The 23,491-nt window shown below is 39.8% G+C and overlaps 2 protein-coding genes across 3 annotated transcripts in view; both read right to left on the bottom strand.

Annotated features, from left to right (window-relative positions):
- The window catches only part of stard9 (StAR-related lipid transfer (START) domain containing 9), a 44,825-nt gene extending 39,670 nt beyond the window's left edge, over window positions 1-5,155 (bottom strand). The window contains exons 1-2 of the mRNA XM_078276784.1: window positions 4,897-5,155; window positions 1,761-1,830 (exon numbers count right to left, since the gene is read on the bottom strand). Of these exons, the coding sequence (XP_078132910.1) occupies window positions 1,761-1,830; window positions 4,897-4,943 (117 nt within the window). The 5' untranslated portion in view covers window positions 4,944-5,155. The remainder of the gene's footprint in view (window positions 1-1,760; window positions 1,831-4,896) is intronic.
- A 713-nt stretch (window positions 5,156-5,868) lies between these two features.
- On the bottom strand, window positions 5,869-18,797 carry cdan1 (codanin 1). Of its 2 annotated transcripts, none has more exons than XM_078277465.1 (28): window positions 18,694-18,797; window positions 17,503-18,215; window positions 17,211-17,411; window positions 16,593-16,783; window positions 15,690-15,803; window positions 15,489-15,567; window positions 15,238-15,358; window positions 14,891-15,000; window positions 14,595-14,684; window positions 14,383-14,458; window positions 14,003-14,208; window positions 13,504-13,636; window positions 13,130-13,273; window positions 12,817-12,983; window positions 12,231-12,312; window positions 11,524-11,613; window positions 11,376-11,430; window positions 11,013-11,149; window positions 10,818-10,921; window positions 10,317-10,466; window positions 10,023-10,086; window positions 9,788-9,866; window positions 9,335-9,561; window positions 8,950-9,057; window positions 8,774-8,837; window positions 8,403-8,614; window positions 6,872-6,985; window positions 5,869-6,772 (listed from the first exon to the last, which is right to left on the bottom strand). In XM_078277465.1, the coding sequence occupies exons 1-28, from the start codon at window positions 18,769-18,771 to the stop codon at window positions 6,650-6,652; spliced, it is 4,032 nt and encodes a 1,343-aa protein (XP_078133591.1). In that variant the 5' UTR covers window positions 18,772-18,797; the 3' UTR covers window positions 5,869-6,649. The 2 variants fall into 2 exon arrangements, with proteins under 2 accessions (XP_078133591.1, XP_078133592.1); XM_078277466.1 differs by having other exon boundaries at window positions 6,878-6,985.
- Between the last annotated feature and the right edge of the window lie 4,694 nt (window positions 18,798-23,491).

Raw genomic sequence — 23,491 nt, 5'->3', positions numbered from 1 at the left:
TGTATACCATCACATTATTGGTGTCAAAGTATTGAGTCGCATAGCTCTTGTTTAACAGTGACAAGAATGTTAAGCCCTTTCTCTTTCATTCTGAAGGCTGACACCCGAACATGAAATTGACCTTTCATTTTTGGCATATGAGATTTTGGGTTACTATCAGATTCCAGTGTAATTGCACTGGAAAATGTTTGAGGTGACATCAGGGTATCATGTTTACATTTGGCGAGTGCAGGTTTAGTTGCAAAAATAGCATTGTTGGAGCTGGTAAAAGTTAAATGTCTTGCTCAAGGACACTTCAGTGGTAGAGTCACATTACGGAGAGGGATAGGAAAAGGGTCCTTTAGTCACTTGTGTACTTCGAACCAAGGAGTCAATTATCTAAATCATTATCCAAATGATAAACCCACCCAACTATCTATGTAAATGGATGTTCCTTTCTCTAACTGCAGCATTAGGCAACACTAAGCTCTGGGTATCAATTTTGTTCACAGCAATTGGCTTGCCTGAAAGCATGATTGTTTAACCCCTCAGCACTTTTAGGAAATTCAACAATGGCCTTGTAGTAAGGGATTAGCCAAGAGCAATGCTGGCCACTGGCCTACAGAGCTCCAAACCACTGATAAAGACATGTTTGACAACTATATCAAGTTGGGAGACACTGCAAAACATCACCCTTTATCGTTTTCTTACTTTTAATCTAGTTCAGTAGCTCTTTATAGCTTGTAATACGTGCTGTTTGTAACTTAGCTTTATTGTCTTTTAAAATCCATCCTTTTTCCTTTCCGCCTCAGATCTTCCAAAACTGTCCCACTTTCCATAAATAATTATTCCCATGAGACCCGCAAGAGCCTTGGAATCTTGATCCTTTTCAATGGCAGAGGGAGGCCATATGTGGTTTGTCTCCATCACATCATTTGTAACAGATTTTCTCCTCCCCCATCCCAATTCTCTCTGTACGTCACCAAATATAAACCAAAGGGGCAGTTCTGTAACTACCCATTTGATCAACAAAAGGTCTTCGTGTACGTGACTAGTTTGAATGTTGTAACTAAATGTGACTTTTAAAATGAGTTGAAAGCTGAATTTCTTTTATCTTTTTGCATGTTTGCATTACAAAAGAGATAAACATTTCGCTATACGATCCTCAACAATCGTCACTTTTGCATCTACAAGCCATAGCCTTCAAACACACAAAAGTTGTATCATCTCGATATTAGCTAATGCAAACATTCACAAGGAAACGTTTGCATGCAGCAGCAGGCTGTCTGCAGGCAATGCAGCTCAACCAATCAGACAAGTCTACACAGCAGCTTGGTAAGTTAGAGAAAGTATCAGCTTACAGGAATGTGTCACTCACATAATAATTATTTCAAAATTGTGCAGAACCACCTTGAAACCTAAAACAACTAAAAAAAGAAGCAAACCAAAAACAAATCTGTCACCATACATTAAAAAAACATTGCACACTCTTCTTGTCTTGCAGTCTATTTATTATATTCTTCTGTATTGCTGTGCAGTGTCAGAGTGCGTGTTTTTGACAGGAGGGGCTCTCTCAATCCATGTGTATGTGTGAGCCCAACACATAATATTTAATATATATAAACAACAGTGACATCAAGCAGGAAAAGACTGATCCAAGGCTGTAAACATCCTGTTGCTGTGATAGATACCCTCTACACACTCCTCCCAATTCACCCAGTCCCCCCTACAAAGGACACACAACTAATAATAATATTGGATATAACACCAAAAACACTCACCTTTACATTTTTGATGCTCACAAGCTTGTCCTCCACCTGAACTGCTAGCCTTCCTCCATCCGCACTCTCCCTGTGAGCAAGAAGACAATGATTGTTTCAGTCAACTCTGTAAACATCCATATTCGGAAGCATAATGAAATGTGAATGTTTATGAGAAGTGAGAGAGAACAACCCGGAGAGAAAACATTAAGACATGCCTCCAATAGAGAAGAGAGGATTTAAGGGACGCTATCAGTATTGATCAGTGTCTCCCATTCCAAATGCAAATCGACCACAGATTTAACAAAGGTTTCACTTTGGATTCAACACCATCCAGACTGATTCAAATAGGTTGAGAATCCTCTTTTTGGCCGATGCAGATGTAATTGAGAGGGTGTCCAGATAGATTTAGGCGACTTGACTTGAGGCTGTCACATGACAGTTAACACAATGAATCTTTGTGTGTGTGAACCATGAAATCGTCACTGACCAGTTTCAGATTCAAATGAAAACAGACCCTCACATACTCCAGAGACTTCCTCTGTTTCCACAAAGTTGAGAGCATGCACAAGTTGTGTGTGTGTGTGTGTGTGTGTGTGTGTGTGTGTGTGTGTGTGTGTGTGTGTGTGTGTGTGTGTGTGTGTGTGTGTGTGTGTGTACAAATGGGACCAGAGTGTGTTGTCGCATTTGTTTAAAACAAGGTCAGTTCGACTATGCGTGCTTTAGCAGCTGGACCAAGCACATCTGATGCAACATACATGAAAATGGAGGCAATCACAACATGGAGCTGAGAGAATTTTGATATCCAGGAGCGATAATGATGGTGAATGCTGTCTGTAGTGGAAACGCTTCGTCCCTGTGGTGGGTCAGCACTCCCTGTGCTTCACCATGCGGGACTCATTTTGCCAACCCCAGCAGTGGCCCAACCCAAAACCACCAACCTTCAATGTCAGGCTCTAAGTAGCATGAAGTAGAGGAGGTTGGTGGTGGAAAATAGTAAACCTCATAAAAATGTGTGTTGATACAAACCCAAGACGAGCAATTACACAATCAAGCTGACATGTTTTCTGCACATGTGAGTGGCTTCTTGCATTCTCGGGGGGGGGGGGGGCGCATTGAATCCTAAAACAATGGGCAACACACTTCTGTGCCCGGTCGAATGAGGAATGCAGCTGACCAGGCTGGTGTTAATGTTATCTCCGTCACACAGCAGGTCCATACTCAAATATATAAGTAAGGAAATACATCCTTGACTTAAAAAAAAAATAAATAGAAAAGAGCAGGGGGAAGTGAGACTGACAGAACCAGAAATCAGGAAGCAGAGATTTGCATGACAGTGAACATAATGTAGAAGAAATTCTATTGTTATGCAAAATACCAGGAAGGCTGGTTAAAAGATTCATTGTCCAGCCCTCCATAGCCTGAATAATGCTTTGTTATGGTACTGTAGTGGCCTTTCAGATTATGCACCCCTCAAAACATTCTGCTGGAGTTCCATTTAATTCAATGTACTACTATAGACTTTATATGTACTATATCCCCAGATCCAGAGTATCTGTTATTCAGCATGTTGTAGCAATTTGCCTGTTAATGTAAAGGGGAGCTCCAGTGAAGCAAAGCAACTTTACAACTTCCCTGTGTTACTCTGCTACTTAAACAGTAGATTTCACAGCATTGTAAAACGGGGGGGGAAAACTTTTCCATAAATGTCTCTCACTAAACAAAAGGAATAGCTTAAAGTAAAATGAGCAAATGAGAGTTAAGACTGTTTTGTATATTAAACATGTTTACTTAGAAGAATGGCTTACAGAGTTAATTATCTAAACAACAAAAGAAAAAAGTACAAGCCTAAATAACATAAGGTGACTTAATCTTCTTTCCTGTTTCATGTTATGAAATGTACCACTTTTACTGTTACACAGGTGGGCTATTCATTACAAACGTATTCTGTGCGAGCAAACATTGTACATAAAACCTTGTTGACATTTATTTAAAGAAGTCTATATTCAATGTTAGTGGAGATCCCAAAGTTCCCCAATGTCAGGTTCAATTTAAGAGGGATTTGTATAAAATGATGCACAAGACAGCCAGAGTATTTCCATTTAATGGAAAGGTGCAGCCATTTAAAACATGGAGTTGTGGGTCGAACATTTTACTGAGTGTAAACATCCTTTAGCTTCAATAAAACAATTGTGACACACAATACTATGATACTATAATACAATGAGGAATAAGTAGGGCTGCAACTAATATTTATTTTCGATATTGATTTTTTTGTCAATACAAACAATTTTAAAAAGGCTTGTTTTGTCCGACCACCCATACAAAACCCACAGGTATTCAGTTTACTACATCATATAACGTAGAAATATAGCAGCTCATCACATCTGAGAAGCAGGCCCCAGCAATCGTTTAGGATGTATGCCTGAAATTAATACTAATAATTCAATCTTTTGTTATCTGATCGACTCATTGATTAATCAACATTAGTAGCTAATTAAAGCTAATTGGAAAAAAAAAAGAAGTGAAAACTGGCTGTTAAGGGGTGAATACTTGGGGTTTCTTGAAATCTTGAGATAAAAACTAGGCTCTGGTGTTTCATTTATTTACTTTAATAGAGGCAGTCACACATAGAGATAGCAACGGTGTTTTGAATACATGAATTAATGTCTAATTATACACCCTATTACCGTAATAGCTGTTGTGTTAAGATAATTGGCTGCAGTGAGACAATTTAAACCTTAACTAGCTCACGTTTTATGTACATTACTCAGCACCACACACACTTAGACTACAAACAAGCTGCTTAGTCAGACAACACTACTGACAGCCACAGTTGTCATCATCCACCATGTGCACCACTGCAGAGTTTTTAGCTAGCTAACTTGACGTTCGTTTCTGTTATGACTTCGGTAACGTTAAAGCAACTTAGTGCTAAAGTTAATACAAAAGGCAACATGAGAAGCATACTGTTTTGTATGTATTTAGCATCAAGCAGCAGCCAAAGTCCCATGACTCGCAACAACAGTTCTGATATGAAGTGAAATGTGGAGGAAACTACAATAAAGTTAGCTCTTATAATGTCCAAGTATTAAATCGTTTAATAAGCACTACCTTAACTAACTGTTAGATAAGATTAGCTAACGTTATAACTTACCTTGCGGTGAGAGGACGGACTCGAATGGCAACTTTAACGTTTGCCATAATGCCTTTACGAACACAACTCAACAGTTGACTAACTCGGAGCTGGTGTAAAATACCGGTTCCCGTCTGAGCATTTTGAGTCTTCTTGCATATTAGCTAGTCCGATAAAGCTTTGAGACCGGGAGGAAACTGTCCTGCCATCCGTTGTTCAAGTCATTCTCTACAGGCTGGTTGTTGGTTCAATCCTACGGTTTAACCGCCCGCCCCGTCTCAACAACTCCCAACTGAAGAAGTTAAACTTCCTGCTGGACAGAAAGGGAGGGGAGATGCTGCTGGATACTCCTCCTCCTACTACTACATCATATTCAAATATGTATAGGGCCCGAGTACGACTGAAAGTGCGAAGAAACTATTGTTTTTGTAAAGATTAGTATTAGGGCCCGAGAACTAAAGTGCCTTTTACTAGTACTAAAAGTACTTTTTCCCTTCAGTAAAACTCTTTTGTGAATTAGCAGATGTGTTAATGTAACAGCAGCCTCATTACACAAAGAGGTAAACGGAGTAGTGTTTTGTAATGGACTGCTGTATTATATTATTATCTTTGTCATGAGGTAGTAAAACCAAATGAAACAAAAACAAAAAAAATCTAAAGAAAGATCCGTCCATCACATGAACTTAATCTTGGTCATAATAAGTTATAAAAGCAAAGTATAATTGAGATGGTGGTCTCATTTGTATTCAATTGACTGACTAAGCTATGAAACTTTATTTCATACTGACGTTTACTCTAACGTTACACATGAGGTACATAAATACATCTAAATATTGTCCTACTTTTTAAATACAATATCATCTTTATTACCAGGTTGATGACTCAAGTGGAAATCCTGTGAAAACGTGGACTGATGGCTAGCTTGCATAACAATCTTTCTAGCCATTATGAAGTAATAAAATCTGTATGACAACAATAACACAACAGACAATAATCATTGAAAACCAGAATACATCTTTATTAATATTTTTGTGGCAACATAAAAAATATTTCAATTTAAAAAAGCAGCAGGGAATACAGCGCTCGTTCAACATGAACTAAAAACAATCACAAATGCAGTCTTGCATTTATGAAATAAAACATGTGATCACTAGTAGTGGCAGTCAAAGGCAATGTGTGAAAGTGCTATACTAAAATAAAGACATTTTATTTTCTCTGAGTCTAAAAACCAACAAAGAATATCTAATTGTTCAGTCCATTTTTAGTAAGAAGTGTTTCTTGACAAACTATGGCTTGTGTGCTGGAATCTTACATGTAAAAAAATTGGGAACATAATAGTATGTTTTCACAAGTCAAGGTCTTTAGGATAACACTGAAGTTTCTCAGTTTGAATCCTTGGCAGTGGGATGTTGACCCTTCTGTCTTTGCCAATTCTCTGCTGTGGTCTTCTTGAATGTTTGAAATGTTTCATCTACTGTACTAGTATTTCCCTTCAGACACAATCACTACCAGGTTCGATGCAGGAAAGTTTACAGACCTAAAGGTGTGAGGTGGTGTGGTCCCCTAGCAACAAAAGTCTTAAGCTTGCAAAGCATGTGCAGAGACAGACTGTGGAACAGCTTTGATGGGCTGTGCAGTGGCAAAAATCTAAACATGGTCAACAACAAGAAGTCACCCAGATCTGTCTCTCTCCTGACACACTGACAGATTTGACATAAAACACTATGGGGATCACAGAAAAGATGCTGTGGAATGCTGGGTAGTATTATTGTTGTCATGTAGCTCCATCTACAGTCTGTTGTGAGACCTGCAGCATGTCCATGTGGCTCTGCAATTCAGCCAGCGGCAAGGGGGGTTTGATACTCTGTGACTGCAGCTGGAAATTCTCTATCAGCTCCTGAAATTACACAGAATTGAGAGAAAAAAAAGTGAGCAATAAGAGGTCAAATGGCTAGTAAAAAGAAATTATTTCCAAGGAATACAAGATGATGTGAACCCTCACCGCTGGCAAGGTCAAGTTTGTTAGCTTCTTCCAATGAGATATGACCTCTTCCTCGCTCAATACTCCTCTGTCAACCAGCTTTCTAACCAGGAACAGGTAGTTGTTCCACTAAAAAGATAAAACAAATGCATTGCAAAAGGTTAGAAGACAGAGTTAAACAACTTTTAGAAAGAAACTAACATAGAAAAGGTTAAATCTAACAAAAAATGTCATCAAACATCCGTTTTTCTCCCTCCTTTCCTGTCTGTCTCTATACTATCAGCAGTCCAACTGACACAAACAAATCTAAAATAAATGTAACTTATCTTACAAATAAAGAATGTTCGAAATCTGCAGCAAATAATGAAAATAACTAATCTCAACAATCAAAAAGTGACAAAATAAGCACATTTTTAGCGTCATCTGATGGTTAACAGAAAAAACGATTCAGGAGAAAAAAAACCTATAACATGTTCCTGCAATAGAGGAAGCTGCAGTTTCAGGACCACATTTCTACAACCCTAGTTACAACAAAAGTGGCATAGTGAGCAAGCGTCAACACTTAAGTTGGCAGGTAGATAGCTATGAAGGGTTAAGGTTAGGTTAACAGTCAGGGTCTGGGTTACGTTAAAAGAGAATTCCGGTCGATTTCAACACGTAGCTCTGGTCTTATTTTTTAAAAGTAAGTGCTGTAGTGCAACTAGTAGGAGACAAGTTATAATTGAGGTAAGTTTGGAGACACTACCTTATTTAATCATTAAATGAATACATATTTTTTTATCTCTTTTCGGTGTTGTACTTTGTAGACGGTCCCTAAGCACGTCTTGCCGTCTCAACACCGGAACTAAACGGAGCTGAATAAGCACAACTTTTATTGCAGTCAGATTCACTGTGTTCACTCGCAAGGAATCACTTCACATGGGTAGGCACTTGTAATGACATTTCGAACATGTTAAGAGGCTAAAAGCACGTTTAAAACTTGCCCGGTTTTAGCCTCCTGGGTGCTAACTCTAGCAGGAGGATAACACGGTGTAAGCAACACCGATTGTTTTCGTTTTTCTCGCTACTGACAGCACACCAAATTTACAAAGAACAGACCTACGTGTTGAAATCGACAGGAATTCTCCTTTAACTACATTTGTAGCCATCTCTCATCCTGAAACTGCGGCTTCCTTTGTTGCAAGAAAATGCTACTCAAAGAAAAACTGTAAAATAAATCCAGTGCAAACATGCCATAACTACGTTAGACCACATTTTAAAGAGTCCCAAATATCTGTCTACAACCATTCAAGTTACATATATTATGCTTTGTACACAGATTAAATCATGTTGTGTTCTGTTCCATTTTAAATTAGTAATATGACATTTGCGCAGCTGCTGCTTTAAATCCTTGAGCTGTAATGCTTACAGGGTCTATAGAAAGCCTTATAGTATGTAGTGAGGTATTTATAATAATACCTAAATAATAATACCACCTTGGATTTATAAAGCGCTTTTCAAAGTCCTTATACTAATATGTCAGTCATAACAGCAGTGGTAGACGTACCTCAGTGTCGCTGGCCTTCAGCACAGCAGTGACAGTGAGTGGGGTGAAGAGCAGGTGGAGGGGGGCTGAAGAACAGCAGTCTCCCTCCCACAGCTCAGCAAGCTGCTCGAGCAGCACTCTGACAGGAGGCTCTGATCCTGAACCAGGACCCACAACAACCCCATCACCTCTGCTGCACCGTGACAGAGACAGCACGGGCAGCTCCGCAGACACTGAGCAGATGCACACAACAGGCACTCAGGTCTGTTACACAGTACATCAACTAGACGTTATGTTGCTATTAACCCGTTTACAGCTAAACAGTAAACACATTGCATGTCATAAAGACAGTTCCCTGTAATTAAGAGTCTATCATTCACAGCCACTCTTACCCAGTTTGCAGGCCAGTAGGACGGTAGAGTTCAGTAGCATCTGCTCTGACACCACAGTTAAGAACTAAGTGATGAGAAAAGAAGAGTGTGATGAATACTGGCAAAAAAAAAAAAAAAATTCAGTAAATCCCAATCCCAAAAAATGCTGTTTTGTTGCACTTGTGTGTTTGATGTACCTTTCTGCAGGCCAGTGTGTCTCCCACTCTCTGCAGCAGCGTTTTGAGCTGAGAGCCGCTCAGCAGCTCCTCATCAGTCCTGGGGCCTACTGCAATGCTAAGCAACTCCTGTATTGAAATTCAAGCAGAGGTTCAGACAGACATCATTCACTTTTACTTAGTGAGAAGTAAGGTTTATTCTTTGATATTTTTATTATTTTTTTTTTTTTATAATTCCCATCCCTTTATCCCTAATCCCTTTACCCAATGTCAAGATAAATAAAAAAGTCAACACCAAAACTCAAAGAAAAAAACCAAAGGGGCTATTTTTGCAGAATAACTACTCAAGTGAAGTTCTGTGCAATTCCCCCTACATGTATTTGTATTTCCTCTCATGCAGGCATACCTTCATCTCAATGATGATGTCAGAGGGGAGTGAAGCACTGTGGTTGCAGTGTGGAGGGCAGGATCTCACTCTCTCACTGCCTTGTTTCCTCTTGGGAGTAGTCGACTTCTCCGCGGTTACCAGCTCAAGCATAGCACCCTCCACATCCCTCGAGTCTGGAGCCACTGGGCTACCCACAGCCTTCATCACACGATCATACCTGCTCTTCCACTCTCGTCTTATCAAGGCTGATGGTGAGAAAGAATTACATTACATGTCATTTAGCTGACGCAAAGCGACTTCCATTTTCATCTATAATGCTGTTCTGTTACAGGGTCTTAGTAGCACACAGAGCTTTAAGGCTCAGGCCTTTAAAATGATCAGTGTTTGTGTTTGTATGTTTTAGCATGTACATGATTTTTCTTTAACAGTTAGAACATGCAAAAACACAAGCGTGCTGCATTAAGTAGCTACCTGTGATGTTGGCGGAGAGCCAGCTGCAGGCTTTTTCTGTTGCAAGACGTTTGGTGATGTTTTCAGATGTGGTCAGGACCTGCAGAGATAGTGAGTAATAAAACATGGGAAAACACACACGCATGCAAGTTTCTAATGTGTGTGGGTTTTTTTTCTTCCTGTTAAAAAATAATTCCAAAAATCTTTCTAACGTGACATCATATCATTTCTGCATGGTGATTTTTACAGGACTTACAGCAGGGGAGGTCTCATCTGGGAGCAGAATTCGTATGGCCTCGGGACTCTTCTCACTGCAAAATCTGCAAAACCACATTGAGATTACTACACAGAATAGGAATGCTAATGATGTGGGATGAGGAACCCAGAAGGGCAACATTTTCTTTTACTTAAAAAAAAAAAATGTCCAACAGTCAAATGGCCATTCACTCACACATGCATATAGGCTGTTTAAAAATGAGCTGGTATTAATATCTATGGTCTTAGAGGAGGAAACAGTTACACTGGCTGCCTGTAAAGGAAGCTGTCGTACCCGGTAGCTTTTGCCAGGGCCTCCAATCCTGCGACACACAGCTGAGCACAGATGGAGTCATTTAGTTTTGAAGGATTTGAGTTTGGCGACTTCAGTCCATCTCTCAGCATCTTTTCACCTCGCTCCACCAACTCACTCACTAGTGTGGCTCTGTTGAGGATCCCCAAATAGACGTGAACACACAAAGCACACACAAAGACAAAAATCACTTACATTATGTACAGCTCAATTCTGAATATGTTAAACATAGTGCTTGGATACACATATATCTACATAGGGTGGTGAATTCACATCAGCCACCACCTAAGTGCTGTTAAATTTGGACTGTTAAGCAGTCACTAGCCTCTTAGGTAGGCAGCCAACCAAAGTAACAGGCTGATTACCTGCTATTATGAGGGCAGATGAAAGTAAAATAAAGAAATGTGAAAGATACACTTAATTTAGAAATTTGTTTTGCTTCTGTGACGTTCCCAGATACAACCCCCCACCCGTGAAACTAACTTCATATGCTTAACGGCGTTGGATCCGACTCTCTCAGCTACAAACTCCACGGTGCGACGCAGCGACGGAGGCTGGTTGTGAAAGAAGGCTTGCTCGAGGTCCACCTGTCACATTTAAGTGAATGGTTTAAATACTTGCACACAGGCAATTAAATGGCATCCTCATTTCAATTCACTTCCTCTCCCGTTGACTCACCTGTAGTTTCTGCTGCGACCGGTCAGCAGTTGGCGTATCCCTGAGCTCGGCAGATGTGGGAGTGATCTTGCGGATAATTCCTCCACTCTTGGCTGTGCTTCCAGACACAAAGGCAGCTAGGAGCTTCCGGAACTCACCTACACCAATAAAAACGAGGCAGAACATCAACACACAGCTTAAACAAGTGCATGTTGCTTTGTGGCCCATTTGTGGTGAACATATATAGACTAAATGTGACCTAAGATGTCAGGCTCCTGATTAACAACCTTTTACATCTTCTATACAAAACAATGTACCCACACTTAAAAATGTGCCCTTAATCCCTGAGGGGGCATAAAAGACATCTTTTCATGTTCTACTCACCAAGAAACGGACAACATGTATAGAGAAGCTGCTGATCCACCAGGGGAATGCAGTCCTACAAAATGACAAGAGAAATCTCAGTATAAATGAAAAACCAGCAGTGGTCAATTCATGGACAAATAGCTACTTGAATAAATATTTCACTTACGAGCCCTGCAGCACTCGTGATGTCCTCCTCCAGCTTGGCCACCTCAGTGAACTCATTGGTGAAGAAAATGTCCTCAGGAATTACTGGGATCTACACAAGTTTTTAAAAAAAACAAACATCAAGTTTACTTTACTTTTGGGGTACTTTCCATAAAATCATCTCTCAATGCAAATCAAACCAGCTATTAGGCTAACTGAAATAAAACCATGCCAATCTCTAGGTATGGTGAAGGGTATGTGATGACGTGGGGCTATTTTAATTCCAAAGGCCAAGGGAACTTTATCAGGATGCATAGTATCCTGGATCCATGAAATAACTGGCCTTTAAAAATAAAAAATCTGCCTGCCTCTATGGGAATTTAACATAGGGGTGTACTTAGTTATTCCCCCTGTATGTTAAGGAAGAACATTTACTTATTTACGATACATTATTCATTCACAAAGAAAATTGGTGTCTTTAAAGGTTGGATTTTTCCTAATTTTTTTAATTAAGGCATTAAGATCAATTTCCAAAAAAGATTTTTTTACTCCTCTTTTTATTCAACTTTAGCATGGGTTCATAAACTTATGAGCACCACTGTATGTAAAAATAAATGTGACTTTCAGAGAAACACAAAAATTAGCTCTGTAGGTTTTTGAATTGGAACCAGTCGTGTTCTACTATTCATTATATACAAAAACAAATAATATTAACCAGTCATGTCTCACCTGGAAAAGCCAACCCAACACAGACACTATTAGTAGCTTGTTCAGGTAACACACTTCTCCACATCTGCCCAGCAACATTCTCCTATATGCAAACAAACGTGATATTTAACATAATATTTTTAAGAAGGGAACAAGAACAAACAACAAAAAGAAATAAAAACATGACATTGCGTTACATGCCATTGAGCTGACGCTTTTATCCAAAGCGACTTCCAATTAAGTGCTTTCAGAAAGAAAAGAAAGAAGTGTTTGTTTATATAAGGTTCTTTAGACAAGGTCAGGTTAGTTATTTTCAGTGTGAAAGTCTATTAAAAAGATATACTTTATATTTTCACATTCTAAAAGGGGAAAAAAACAACCTCAAGCTGTTTAACTGGAGCTTATAAGATAATCAACACTATTAATCAGAATCAATCAGAATCAGAAAAGGGTTACTTGCCACATTAAGTGAAGAATAGGCATAGAAAGGTATTAGTGGAGTTCTTCTGTATGTAAGTGAACTGTTTGTACCACCAAAAGTATGTTTATTTGACATTTTACAATGGCTGTCCCTTCTTTAACAAAACTGTCAGAAATGGAGACAGACCTGTACAGGAGAAGCAGTTTGCCCAATGCAGTTCTATAGCAGAGCAGCAGAGGACCAATAAAGTCCAGCATGGAGAGGAACTCCACCAGCCAGGGCACAGTCAGGATGGTGCGCCTCCTTTTCATACTATTACTCAGCACAGCACACACATCCAGCAATGGAACACTCTGAGGGGTCAAGAGATTGTTTTTATGAAATGAAATGCCTTGCAGCAAACATGGATATCCTTATTGAGATACAACTTGGAGGAAAACTATCCTTTAGTTTGCCTTTTACACAATAAGTAGTTTATACGTTTTTTTTAACCCCTCACCTTGCTGCGCAGGGCCAATGCAGTCTCCTGTATCTCTCTGGATGGTCTCTCAGATGTTTGGTAAGGCAGAAAGGAAATCAGTCCCAGAAACTTAGCCAGAAGACGAGCGAGGAGCAGAATGGAGGTGAACCGCTGCTTCTCATCCTGATGAGGTGGATGAACGGAGAGACAAAGGTTTACAGTATAAGATTAACAGCATGTCGGTCACATTTGCCTTTTCTGAATCTGACATGTTGTGATTTGACAGACTATCCATGCTAACATCTTTTGCCTACTGTAAAACTAGCTTGATCCAAACTGACACGGCACTTGAAGCAAAAATCAGTGACACTGACATTGCAATAACACCCCTTTGTCTGGCTCTGAGAGTATACCTGCTGCTCCATGTCCCCATCGCCCTCCTCCTCTACCTCCCCGATGGAAGCAGGAGGGCTCAGGATGGACACCTCGTCCAGCTGGAGGAGCTGCTGACACAGGCTGTCCTGCAAGTGCTGGTTTAGCTGGCAGCTGGTAAACAATATGGAAAACATGTTAGATCACAGACAGACAGCAGACACTAAAAGCTTTTAGCTTTTGTCAAAGAAAATGTTTAATTTGGTTAAAAAGGGACATGAAAAACTTAGAAAGTAAAAGTAATGCTATTATGAAAAGGACATAATTGGATATTATGAATGCAAATTTGGATTATTAATAATTAGGGGATAAAAAAAAAAAAACATCTTACAACATAGCCACACCTTTTATAAAACGTGAGATTGGACCCTAACTGGCTTGTCAGGTTAGGTAGCTCTGAAATAAATGTAATGTTTTAATGCTAGGTGTCAATTTTATATTTTTTTACATGAAATATTGTAATTGGTGGTATGTGCTTACCAGCTAGCTGTCTGCAGGAAACCCCTGAAGAACTCCTGGTGACCAGGGAAGGATGGAGGAGGGCAGGGGCCAACAACTCCATGAGGTTGAATGAGACGCTCCTCAAGACGCTTCAGACGCCCCAGGCTGTCAGCTCCCAGCATGCCTAGCAGGTCAGCATCGGGAGTATCCCCAGGAGAGCTGTTCACACTGGGGCCTTTACACATCTGGAGAAAAAAAAAAAAAAACATAGGCAGATTTATTGTGCCAACTGTGTGAAATATGCCACTCTTCTGTTTAAAGGAGAAATGTTATCACGGTCGATAAAAGTCCATATGACATGAATACAAAGTATTTGTTCAGATCTATAGCGTAGGTGTGGATGAGGTGTCACAGTCTACCTGAACAAGCTGCTTCAGGAACAGACGAGCAAAATGGGAATGGTTTCCTGCAGAGGTTAGTTGACTCATCATTCCTCTAAAAAAGAAAACGGGACAATGAAGTGCATAGAACAAAAGTAGGCCAGACAGGTGGATTAGATAGAAACTATGTTGATATTTAAATTACACCTGATCCACAAGCTAAAAAAATGTAAAAGTTAAATTGGACTTGCCTTATCCTACTGCCAAGAGCAGCATCAAAGTTCCACCCCGGTTCCTTGTGAAAGTCCTCCCATTCTCGTAACACCTCATAAAAAATATCTCTGAGAAAATAGCAAAAACATCAAATGCAAAAGTGATGATGAAGCCTAATTCAGCAGTTTCTTGAAGTGCAGTTTGTAATCATGAACCTTGAATCTAGAAGTTTTACTCCATCTGCTACACACGTCAACTTTCATACAGGTAGTTTTTACTGGACATGAAGCAAGAGGGCAGCTATGCAAAAAAAAAAAAAGAAACTGTTGTATACCTTTGTTTTTTAAAGGTGTGGAAGGCCTTGTCACTCCCGAAGTTGGACCGGTTGTCAGTAGCAGGCTGGAATGGGACTGAGTGGATGAAAGTGGAAACTGAAGGAGAGAGCTGGAATAGATGGAGTGATAAAAACCTATTAACCAAACAAGACGTAATATGGTAGAGAGTAGATTACAAACATTTTAGTGCTGACTTAAAACAAATGTTGTAATAAGTGAAGGAAGTGGAATCTACGATATATTTATTAAACGACATGGTGTATTGCTACCAATATTTAATTATATTCGATAACACTCAGGGATTAATAAGCATTTATAGCAGTACAATACAGTACATGTTTGTTACCTTGGCTGTGCTTCCGTCCTGTGCCTGAGTCAGATGGTCCCTGAGCTCCGGAGAGAAAGACACCACCCTTTCATTCTCTGCCAGCAGACGCAAGGTACACTTGTCCAAATGAGCTACCAACCTGACAAGAAAACATAGCTAGGAATTAACTCAGCAGTATCACTTTATTAGGTAGCTGTGTTTATATATTCTTCTTAGTAAAGAGGAGAAAATCAGGGAAAACCCGTGACACGAGATATAAAGCTACTCACTGAAACTGATTCTCCAGAACCTTCACTGCAAAATACACACAGTTGTGAATTTGTCTCAGGTAACATCTCTCCAGAACGTCTGAAAATGTGAAAAGAAGGGGCTCAATCCCATTTCCAATTTAAAACGAAAGTTGAAAAATCCTAATTTTTTATTTTTTTTTATGTTATAGGACTAAAGAGACATACAAACTAATTACACACCTGAATTCACCGCACACAAACTTTCCTGTTCATCATCATGATTGTGAGGAGACCGAGACGTTAGCAACTGCACCACAAAGAAAAGCTCCAGGAAAATGTTTGGCACAAGGTTTTCTGTAAGACATGATAACAAAAACAAACCCATTTTCTTAAAGTTTGGAGATATTTAAAATAACTTCTTACATACATTTGTCTACTTACTCTTAAAGCCATGTTAACTCCAAATATATTATTATGTTTATGTTTTAGGTCTGACTGCTTGATTATTTACTTTGTTTGATTTATTTTTGCTTTACTCTCTGTGAAATTATCTTAAGAAGTGATATTTCAAAATGCATTTAATTTAAAGTGCTTATATTATGCTTTTTGTCTTTTCCCCTTTCATTTATTGTGTCATACATCTTTTTTGTGCATGTTATAAGTTTACTAAGTGAAAAAGCCCAAAGTCCACCCGAAAGGGACTTACCATCTCCAACAGAAAACACTGTTCACAATCTGCTCCAAACAGCTCTGTTGTAGTCCAGCCTTTACTTCCCTGACAAACGTGCGTCACTTTGTAACACACGTTATAATGCTCACCTAGCTGCTAGCATGGCACTCCCTCATGCTCTGCAACTGACTAGCTAGCAGTACTTACTGCGCATGTGCGACTCCCAACAAAGATGGAACAGAAGTGAGATGCCTCACTCTGTAGCTAAAACAGAGAGCTCAACATACAGGGTGAAAAGAGGAGCTGCAGCAATGTGCAGTACAACAAATATATGGTGTTTTCTGAAAATTAAACCACATAAACCTATTCTGGTACAACCTCTAAATACAATTATGAACCTGAAAATGAGGATAATATGAGCACTTTAAACTTTTGTTCACATAGCACATAAGCACCACCTTGTGGTCACTTACCAGAAATGCAGGTACAGTACAGCTCTGCCAGGAGATCCAGTTCCAAAGAGAAGGTGACTTTAGATGGTTCAGGACAGGGTGTCTGCAGATCGGGTGTAACTTTAGATCCCATCCTATGACCAGACTTGGTGGGGGTGCAAGGGTCCAGAGAGGACGGTAGAGGAGAGCCGACCTGCTGAGCTCGCTTGGTCCTAAAAACAAGACATTTCTGATTGTGAAACAGCAGAGATCAACTGGGGTGAAGAGCAAGTGATGCTGCAGAGGAGCCAACAACAGCAGAGGCTATTATTAATAAAAAATGAGAAAATAAAGAAATTAGATATTCTTATTACTTCATATATGTAGAAATATGTTAAAGAATACCATTATCATAATGAGGGTATAAAATATTAATTACAAAATATAGTTTACATTTCTACAAATCCATGTGGAATACAGCAAGGCGTTACCCATCTACAATGTAGAATGGCAAACAGTAAAAGGCATGTACCACTGGCCAGGTCAAAAGTTAACATATGCAATTGTAGTGTGACCTTTTCTTTCACTCCACAAACAGGTATAGTAAAGGGAGCCACTTTTGTGTGAGAATAAGTAGAATTATTCTCCATGTGCACTTACTTTTCCCTCTTTAGTAGCTCCCTCTCTTCCTGCAGGCTTAGAGGACTGCCCACTGTCGTTGAGCCCTCAAGCGCCTCCACAACTAATGAGGGACCAGAAGATTCACTAAATGGGGTGGAGGTGAAGCAGGTCTTTGGTTTGGAGTGTGGCCGCTCTGCACCGACTGGTGTTGGGTTTATTCTTCTAGATGGTTTGGATGCCCTGAAGGATAATGAAAACTGTTAGACAAATCTAAAAATCAATGACAGAATCAGTGTTGACTTTTGTTAAACTAAGAGTTGTGTGGACTCACGCAGGTGAAATGGGTGATGACCCAACAGGAGGGAAGTCTTCCAAGTTGTTGAAGTTGAGCTGCCCCACAGATGGAGGCGACACCTGCTCGCTTATCCTACTGTTCCCTCCTCCTCCTCCTCCTCCTCCTCTACCTGACCTCCTCCCCCCGCTTTCCCAACGTCCAAACTCATCACTGTGATGTCCTCCACGCCATCCTCCATGTTTCCCTTGTCCCCCCACTGCCATGCTGCCACCACTTCTCCTGCGGCCCTTCTGTGACTGGGAGTTGGGGCTGTTGTGGAGGTCAGGAGGAGAAACCATGTAGTCCCCAAGACTGATCCTCTGGCCAGGCCGGCGCTCCGAGCCTGAAGGCCTGGAGGCAGGGCTCCATCCTGTAGGAAAGGAGGGGCTGTTGAAGGCAGACTGGGACCCTGACTGACCAGCAGCATCCCACTCAGATCCAGGTGACACTGAGGAAGCAGGAGAAAACAGCTGGACCCGGCTGGCACTCCGAGAACCAGCTCCACTACCAGCAGACCTGCAACCTCTCCTGTCACTGAAGCCCTGAGTCTGTACAGCAGGTCTGGGGCGGCTGGGGGTCTTGGCTGGCGTGGCAGGACCATGGGTAAGTGCTTGACTGCTCTGCTCTCTCAAAAAGTTTAAAAGAAATGGGACAAATTCTTGTTTGTGAACTGTCACCCCAAGTTCACTGAATGCCAGTCGGTCACCTTCCTGTTGAAAAGAGACATAACTAAAGAATTAACGGTTACAAATATAGGAATTTATAAAGCTGAAAGGACTCAGATGATCAACGCTATTTAATGCAAGATGAACCCAAGCTAGAGAGTAACTATGTCAATAAATGTTTTGCTGGACAGCTTCAGGACATTTCTGCAGAAGATAGCCTGTTAACCTAACTAGCTAACAACGCGCTGACAAACATTCGCAAAACTGCACAGCCCTCTTCAGATAGTAATAATAATAACTGTAGCAAACAGCTATGGTAAGCTGTGTTTTAACGCTACATTTGACAACGTAGCGTCCCTGCCAGTCCAGGCTACAGCTAACCTAGCTCGCTAGCTCTCCAGCTAACGTTAAAAGTTTTGTTTACAATCAGTGGTGAGCTATGTCATCTTATAAAACACATTATACAAGGGCAAGCGCGTATAAGACGTCTCACTCGTGTGGTTTATAATCTTTTCGCACCTACCTCAGCATTCTTTAGCCAGTCCAAGGCCGTTTTGATATCAACTTTCTGCAACAGAAGAGATTCCAAAAGAGCCGCCATTCTGGTGAGGAGCTACGGGAGCTACAGGGGACGGGGGCGGGGTCAGCGTATACGCAGGCGCGTAATGCGTATGACGTATGCCAAATACGTGTGCAGCTGACACAAGCTGACAGTCCACGATCCTTTGACTGAAGTGAAATGTCTGAAACTCAAAACATATGGGGACCACTGGCCAGGTTGTTCTCTCCTACAGGGGGGGGGTTCTACCTCTTGAATAGTTAGGTTTTTTTTTTTTTTTACCACCAATTTAAAGGTGCAGTAGGTAAGACTTTCTGTCATATTTGCTGAAAACTGACCCTATGTTTGAGTAGAACTACATGAAGCAGGTAATAAAAAATAAAATCTGGCTCCTCTGGCACCACCTACAGCCTGTAGTGTGATTTGCAAAAATCCACAGCTCCCTGTTCAGATGCACCAATCAGGGCCGGGGGGTCTAACTGCGTGTCAATCACTGCTCATGCACACGCATTCATTCTCCCTTGTGGGGGGAGGGGCTTAGGAGACCGTTTTGGGCTTTAGCAGAAAATGGGGGGGAGGGACTGAGAAGTTGTCAATGTTCAATTTTTCCAATTGTTCAAATAAGTCCTTGATCTTTGCAATCCTACCTACAGCACCTTTAATCTAAAAGTTTGGAATCACCTGTTATATTGATGTTTTTCGTCTTTCCTCCAATAATGGGTATTTTAACAAAAGATTAAAACAACAGTACCATTCAGACACCAAATGTATTATTTACAGTTGATTATTTACAGCTAAAGCAACACACCTGTTAATTCCAGCTTGTATTGATACTGAAACAGGAACCCTTTCCTATTTAAATCTGAACACATTTTGATGACAAGCCTCCAATTTCTTTAATTAATTAACCAATTAAATCTTAACTGCTGCTCACAGGTATCTTTGATTTTTTGTCCTTTCAATTATCAGTCTGGTTGAACCATTGTTGAACCATTGTACAGTGTTTTGTTCTCCATGTTAAAAACATTGCTTTTTTAGAAAAAAACATACAAAATATAGAAAATATAGAGTAGTCCTCTCAGCCATCTGACTGTACCCAATCAAGCATTTGTGGCAGGCGATTCCAAATGGTGGTGTATCTCTGAAGCAACCTCTTTCCCTATCTTCTCGCTCTTACCTGTCATTTTGCCCTTCATTATTTTAGTAGTGTAACGCTGCTGAGGTTGTATTTGCCATTGCAGATAAGTTAGGTAGCAGTCACATTTAACTTCATGGGGAAAATGCTCTCTGACTGTGCTTCAAAAAAACAAAATAAATGCATAAAATACAAGTTGTATTTCATGCATTATTTTGTGTTGCTTGCTTAGTAATCTATAAAATAAAAAAAATGGGAAAGATCAGTAGAGATTAAAAAAATAAATGATTTGTGGGGCGGATTTACCCAGGGGCATAGCACAAAATTCTGGGCCCTGTAGAAAGGCATTTTCTATGGGCCCCTCCCCGCATCCACAGCTATTCATTCTAGCATCTTTTTGGGCCCTCCTCACATTTCCCCCCAGTCCGACACCCCTGGACTTACCACAAAACATTTTGGGGGGCCAGATTGGCCCGCAGGCCGGTAGTTTGACGACCCTGCTTGAGGAATATTTAGGTGATTTAAATAACAGCATATTCACTTACTGTAAAGACACTGTTACTTACTTTCACTGCAATCTTCCTACTCCAAAAGATACAATTAATTTGATCTAATTCCACATACATAAATGAAACGTTTTTAAATCTTCCACAAATTTCATTTATTTTCTTCTTTTTTGCCAGTGTTACGTGGTATTTTGATTGTATCTTTTGTATTCATTTTGAATCTTAATCTGATATTTAATTCCCTTACTTTTTGTTCAGTCTGTGACGTCGGATTTATTATTTTTTTTTATTGAAGATGTTAAACAAAACAACAGTCCAGTGAATTGAAAAAAATCAGGATTAAAACAGAAACCTTTCACAAGATTCTGTCTGCATGCGGAATGAGTATTTTATTTATAACCAGTTTATAAAAATAAAATACAAAATAATTTAAAAACAAAAAAGAAGAAAAAACACTGTACAAGGCATTGATATGATACACATGATAGAATAAGCATAAATAATTACAGTTATATACAATGCAAAACTCCCACTTGTTACATTCTTTCCTTGAGACTGTACAGTTACATTTCAAAACCATGACATACATTACATATCAACCATTAAAAAAATCCTGACAATTGAAGTGAAATGATGGATGGGCAAATTAGCAAATGTCACGATAAATAATTTCTGTCAAGTATTTATAAGTTACTAACAAGTAATCCGATGTTATGATATGAGAAGTGTCCCAGTGCACACCAAAGCTTTCATAAGTTTTCATCTCACCTTTCAAAATAAAATAAAACAGCTGGGTTTGTTGTTATTGGCCTATGGGTATCTGTAAGGTCAGATACCCTGCAAGCTACTATAAATACCTTTTACTATACACCTTTCTATGAGTAGGCCACTTTAAAAAGTGACAAAGAAAATCTCACCTGGAAGGTAACACTAGTACTACAACGTCACACCAACTATGTGCAATAATAATTAAAAAAGAAACATGAGAAGAAATCTGATCATCTTTTAAAACCAGCAGCACTGTTTAGTGTCTGTTCCTCCCTTTCGCTGAAGCCCGTTAGCGTATAACTTATGGTATTACAATAATTATTTTGTTTAAATAATTACTCTATATTTTACAAGTATATATTAAAAGTCTGCACAACAGCGTTCTGTTCTTTGAAAGCTTGAAATATCTTGAAATCTGTGAGCCTGAAATAAAGAGTTGAAAGAGGGAGGATTCAAAGATTGATTCATGGCGACGTAGAAACTGCACGCCCCTGTTTGACAGCATACAGCTATCACATTAACAAACACATGAATGCTGCACCCTGAAATTCTTTCCATTTCCACCTTCATCGATAAATGGCCCCACGAATTCTCAGAGAAAAAGAGGGAGTTTTCCGGACGAAGCACAGCGTTATAAGCATGAGTCTGACAGCACTGATTTCAGTGGTGATATATTGACCATGCTGACAGGCATGGCAGCACATGCCATTTACACACAAGAGAGAAGTGACCGGAAGGCTTTGCTTGGTGGTATAGTCGAATGATCTCCAACACAGACAAGGCTCAGTCATCCCTCGCTATGCACAGAGGGACAGAGAGGAAACATTAAGGCGACTGACTGACTGAACGCTGTCTGCCTTCAGGATGAGTCATCATAGCTGCTCTGTGAGGCTAGCGCAGGTACAGTATCTGCAAGATCTGCATCAAACAGCACACTTTATATATCTACAAAGCAATGTGCCCATTCAATCTCCATATGCTCCCATATTCATCATCTATCAAAATCTATCAAAATATTTGGCAATGTGATTTTATTTCTTTGTCCATGTGTGCAGCCATGTCTTATTAGAGGCTATGACTGCCTTTCAACTCATGTTTTGTTTCCTACAAGCGTGTTAAAACACAGCAAAGTCTATTCCCCTTTGTTTATTTTTCTGGTTATTTCTTTTGTGCATTATGTCAGCTAGTTGCACTGATTAAAAAATGCAGTCTATCATATTCCAGCAACACAACCATCCCAAATCAGTGCAGGAAGCGCAGAAAACTAGACATACATCAGGTGGGAGGAGGAATAGTGAAAGAAAATATTTAGATTCAAAAAGTAATGAGGTCACTGCTGGGTTAAAATCTTCACAAGATAGATGGCGTGTGACGGTAAGTGGTAGGCAGCTTTTTACTCAGTAGTTGATTCTTTGTTTTCACTGTTAAGCATGCAAAGAGTAGCATTGGAAGGAAGCTGGAGCTATTTTACAGTATCGTACAAGCAGAGGAGTGGGAGGAGGTTGTGGAGAAGAGTTTCAGTGAGGAATCCTAACTAAATCAAACACAAACAATACTCTGATTCCTTTCCCTTGTGCACAAATATACTGTATGTCATTATATAAAAGACATTCTCCGGCGCAGGAGGAACAAAGAACATTTTTCTTGCACATGGAAGCATAGAACATCATTTTGGTGTGAGAAATATATGTACATATGGCCTCCATTTCTATTAGCAAGTGACAAAATGTTTTTGAGGTCTGAAATTCACATTTTATATCTCACTGACCTGATATATATATATATATATATATATATATATATATATATATATATATATATATATATATATATATACACACACATACAGGACAGCTAAGACTGGTTTTTACTTGAAATACTTCCTTTTTGTCATTACAAATAATAGCTACTTAAGTAAACTGTTGCTCAAATTATGTTTGATTTACAAACATTTGTGTTGCTACCTTTTCTTCATTAAAAGAATACTGGTGAAAAGGGCCGTCTTGTAACGGCTGGCACAGGTTTTTGGCTCCTTTTTTGTCTAATTACAAACAAAGCGAATCCTCAAGCTGCCCAAAGTGCCAAGGCACACGCTGAGACAAACATCTGTGTCTGAACATTACTCATCAGTAATGTACCTTGTGTTGCTTAAGCATACTACTGCTACTGAACAACTAACACTACCACAATTCTAACCTGTAATCAGTGTGATATTTTGATTCCCTCTTAGCAACACAGTAGGCACAAAAAGGTGTGTGTCCTCACGCACTTCACATGATTGATTGTATTAAAGGGTCACTTTGGAGTAATCCCTTCGATTTAAACAGTTAAAACTAATACGAGTGACACAAAA

This window comes from Sander vitreus, chromosome 20 (genome assembly GCF_031162955.1).
Source record: "Sander vitreus isolate 19-12246 chromosome 20, sanVit1, whole genome shotgun sequence".
NCBI classification, from domain to species: domain Eukaryota; kingdom Metazoa; phylum Chordata; class Actinopteri; order Perciformes; family Percidae; genus Sander; species Sander vitreus.
The sequence above is the reverse complement of the archived record's forward strand: the minus strand, read 5'-3'. Positions and strand labels throughout refer to the sequence as shown.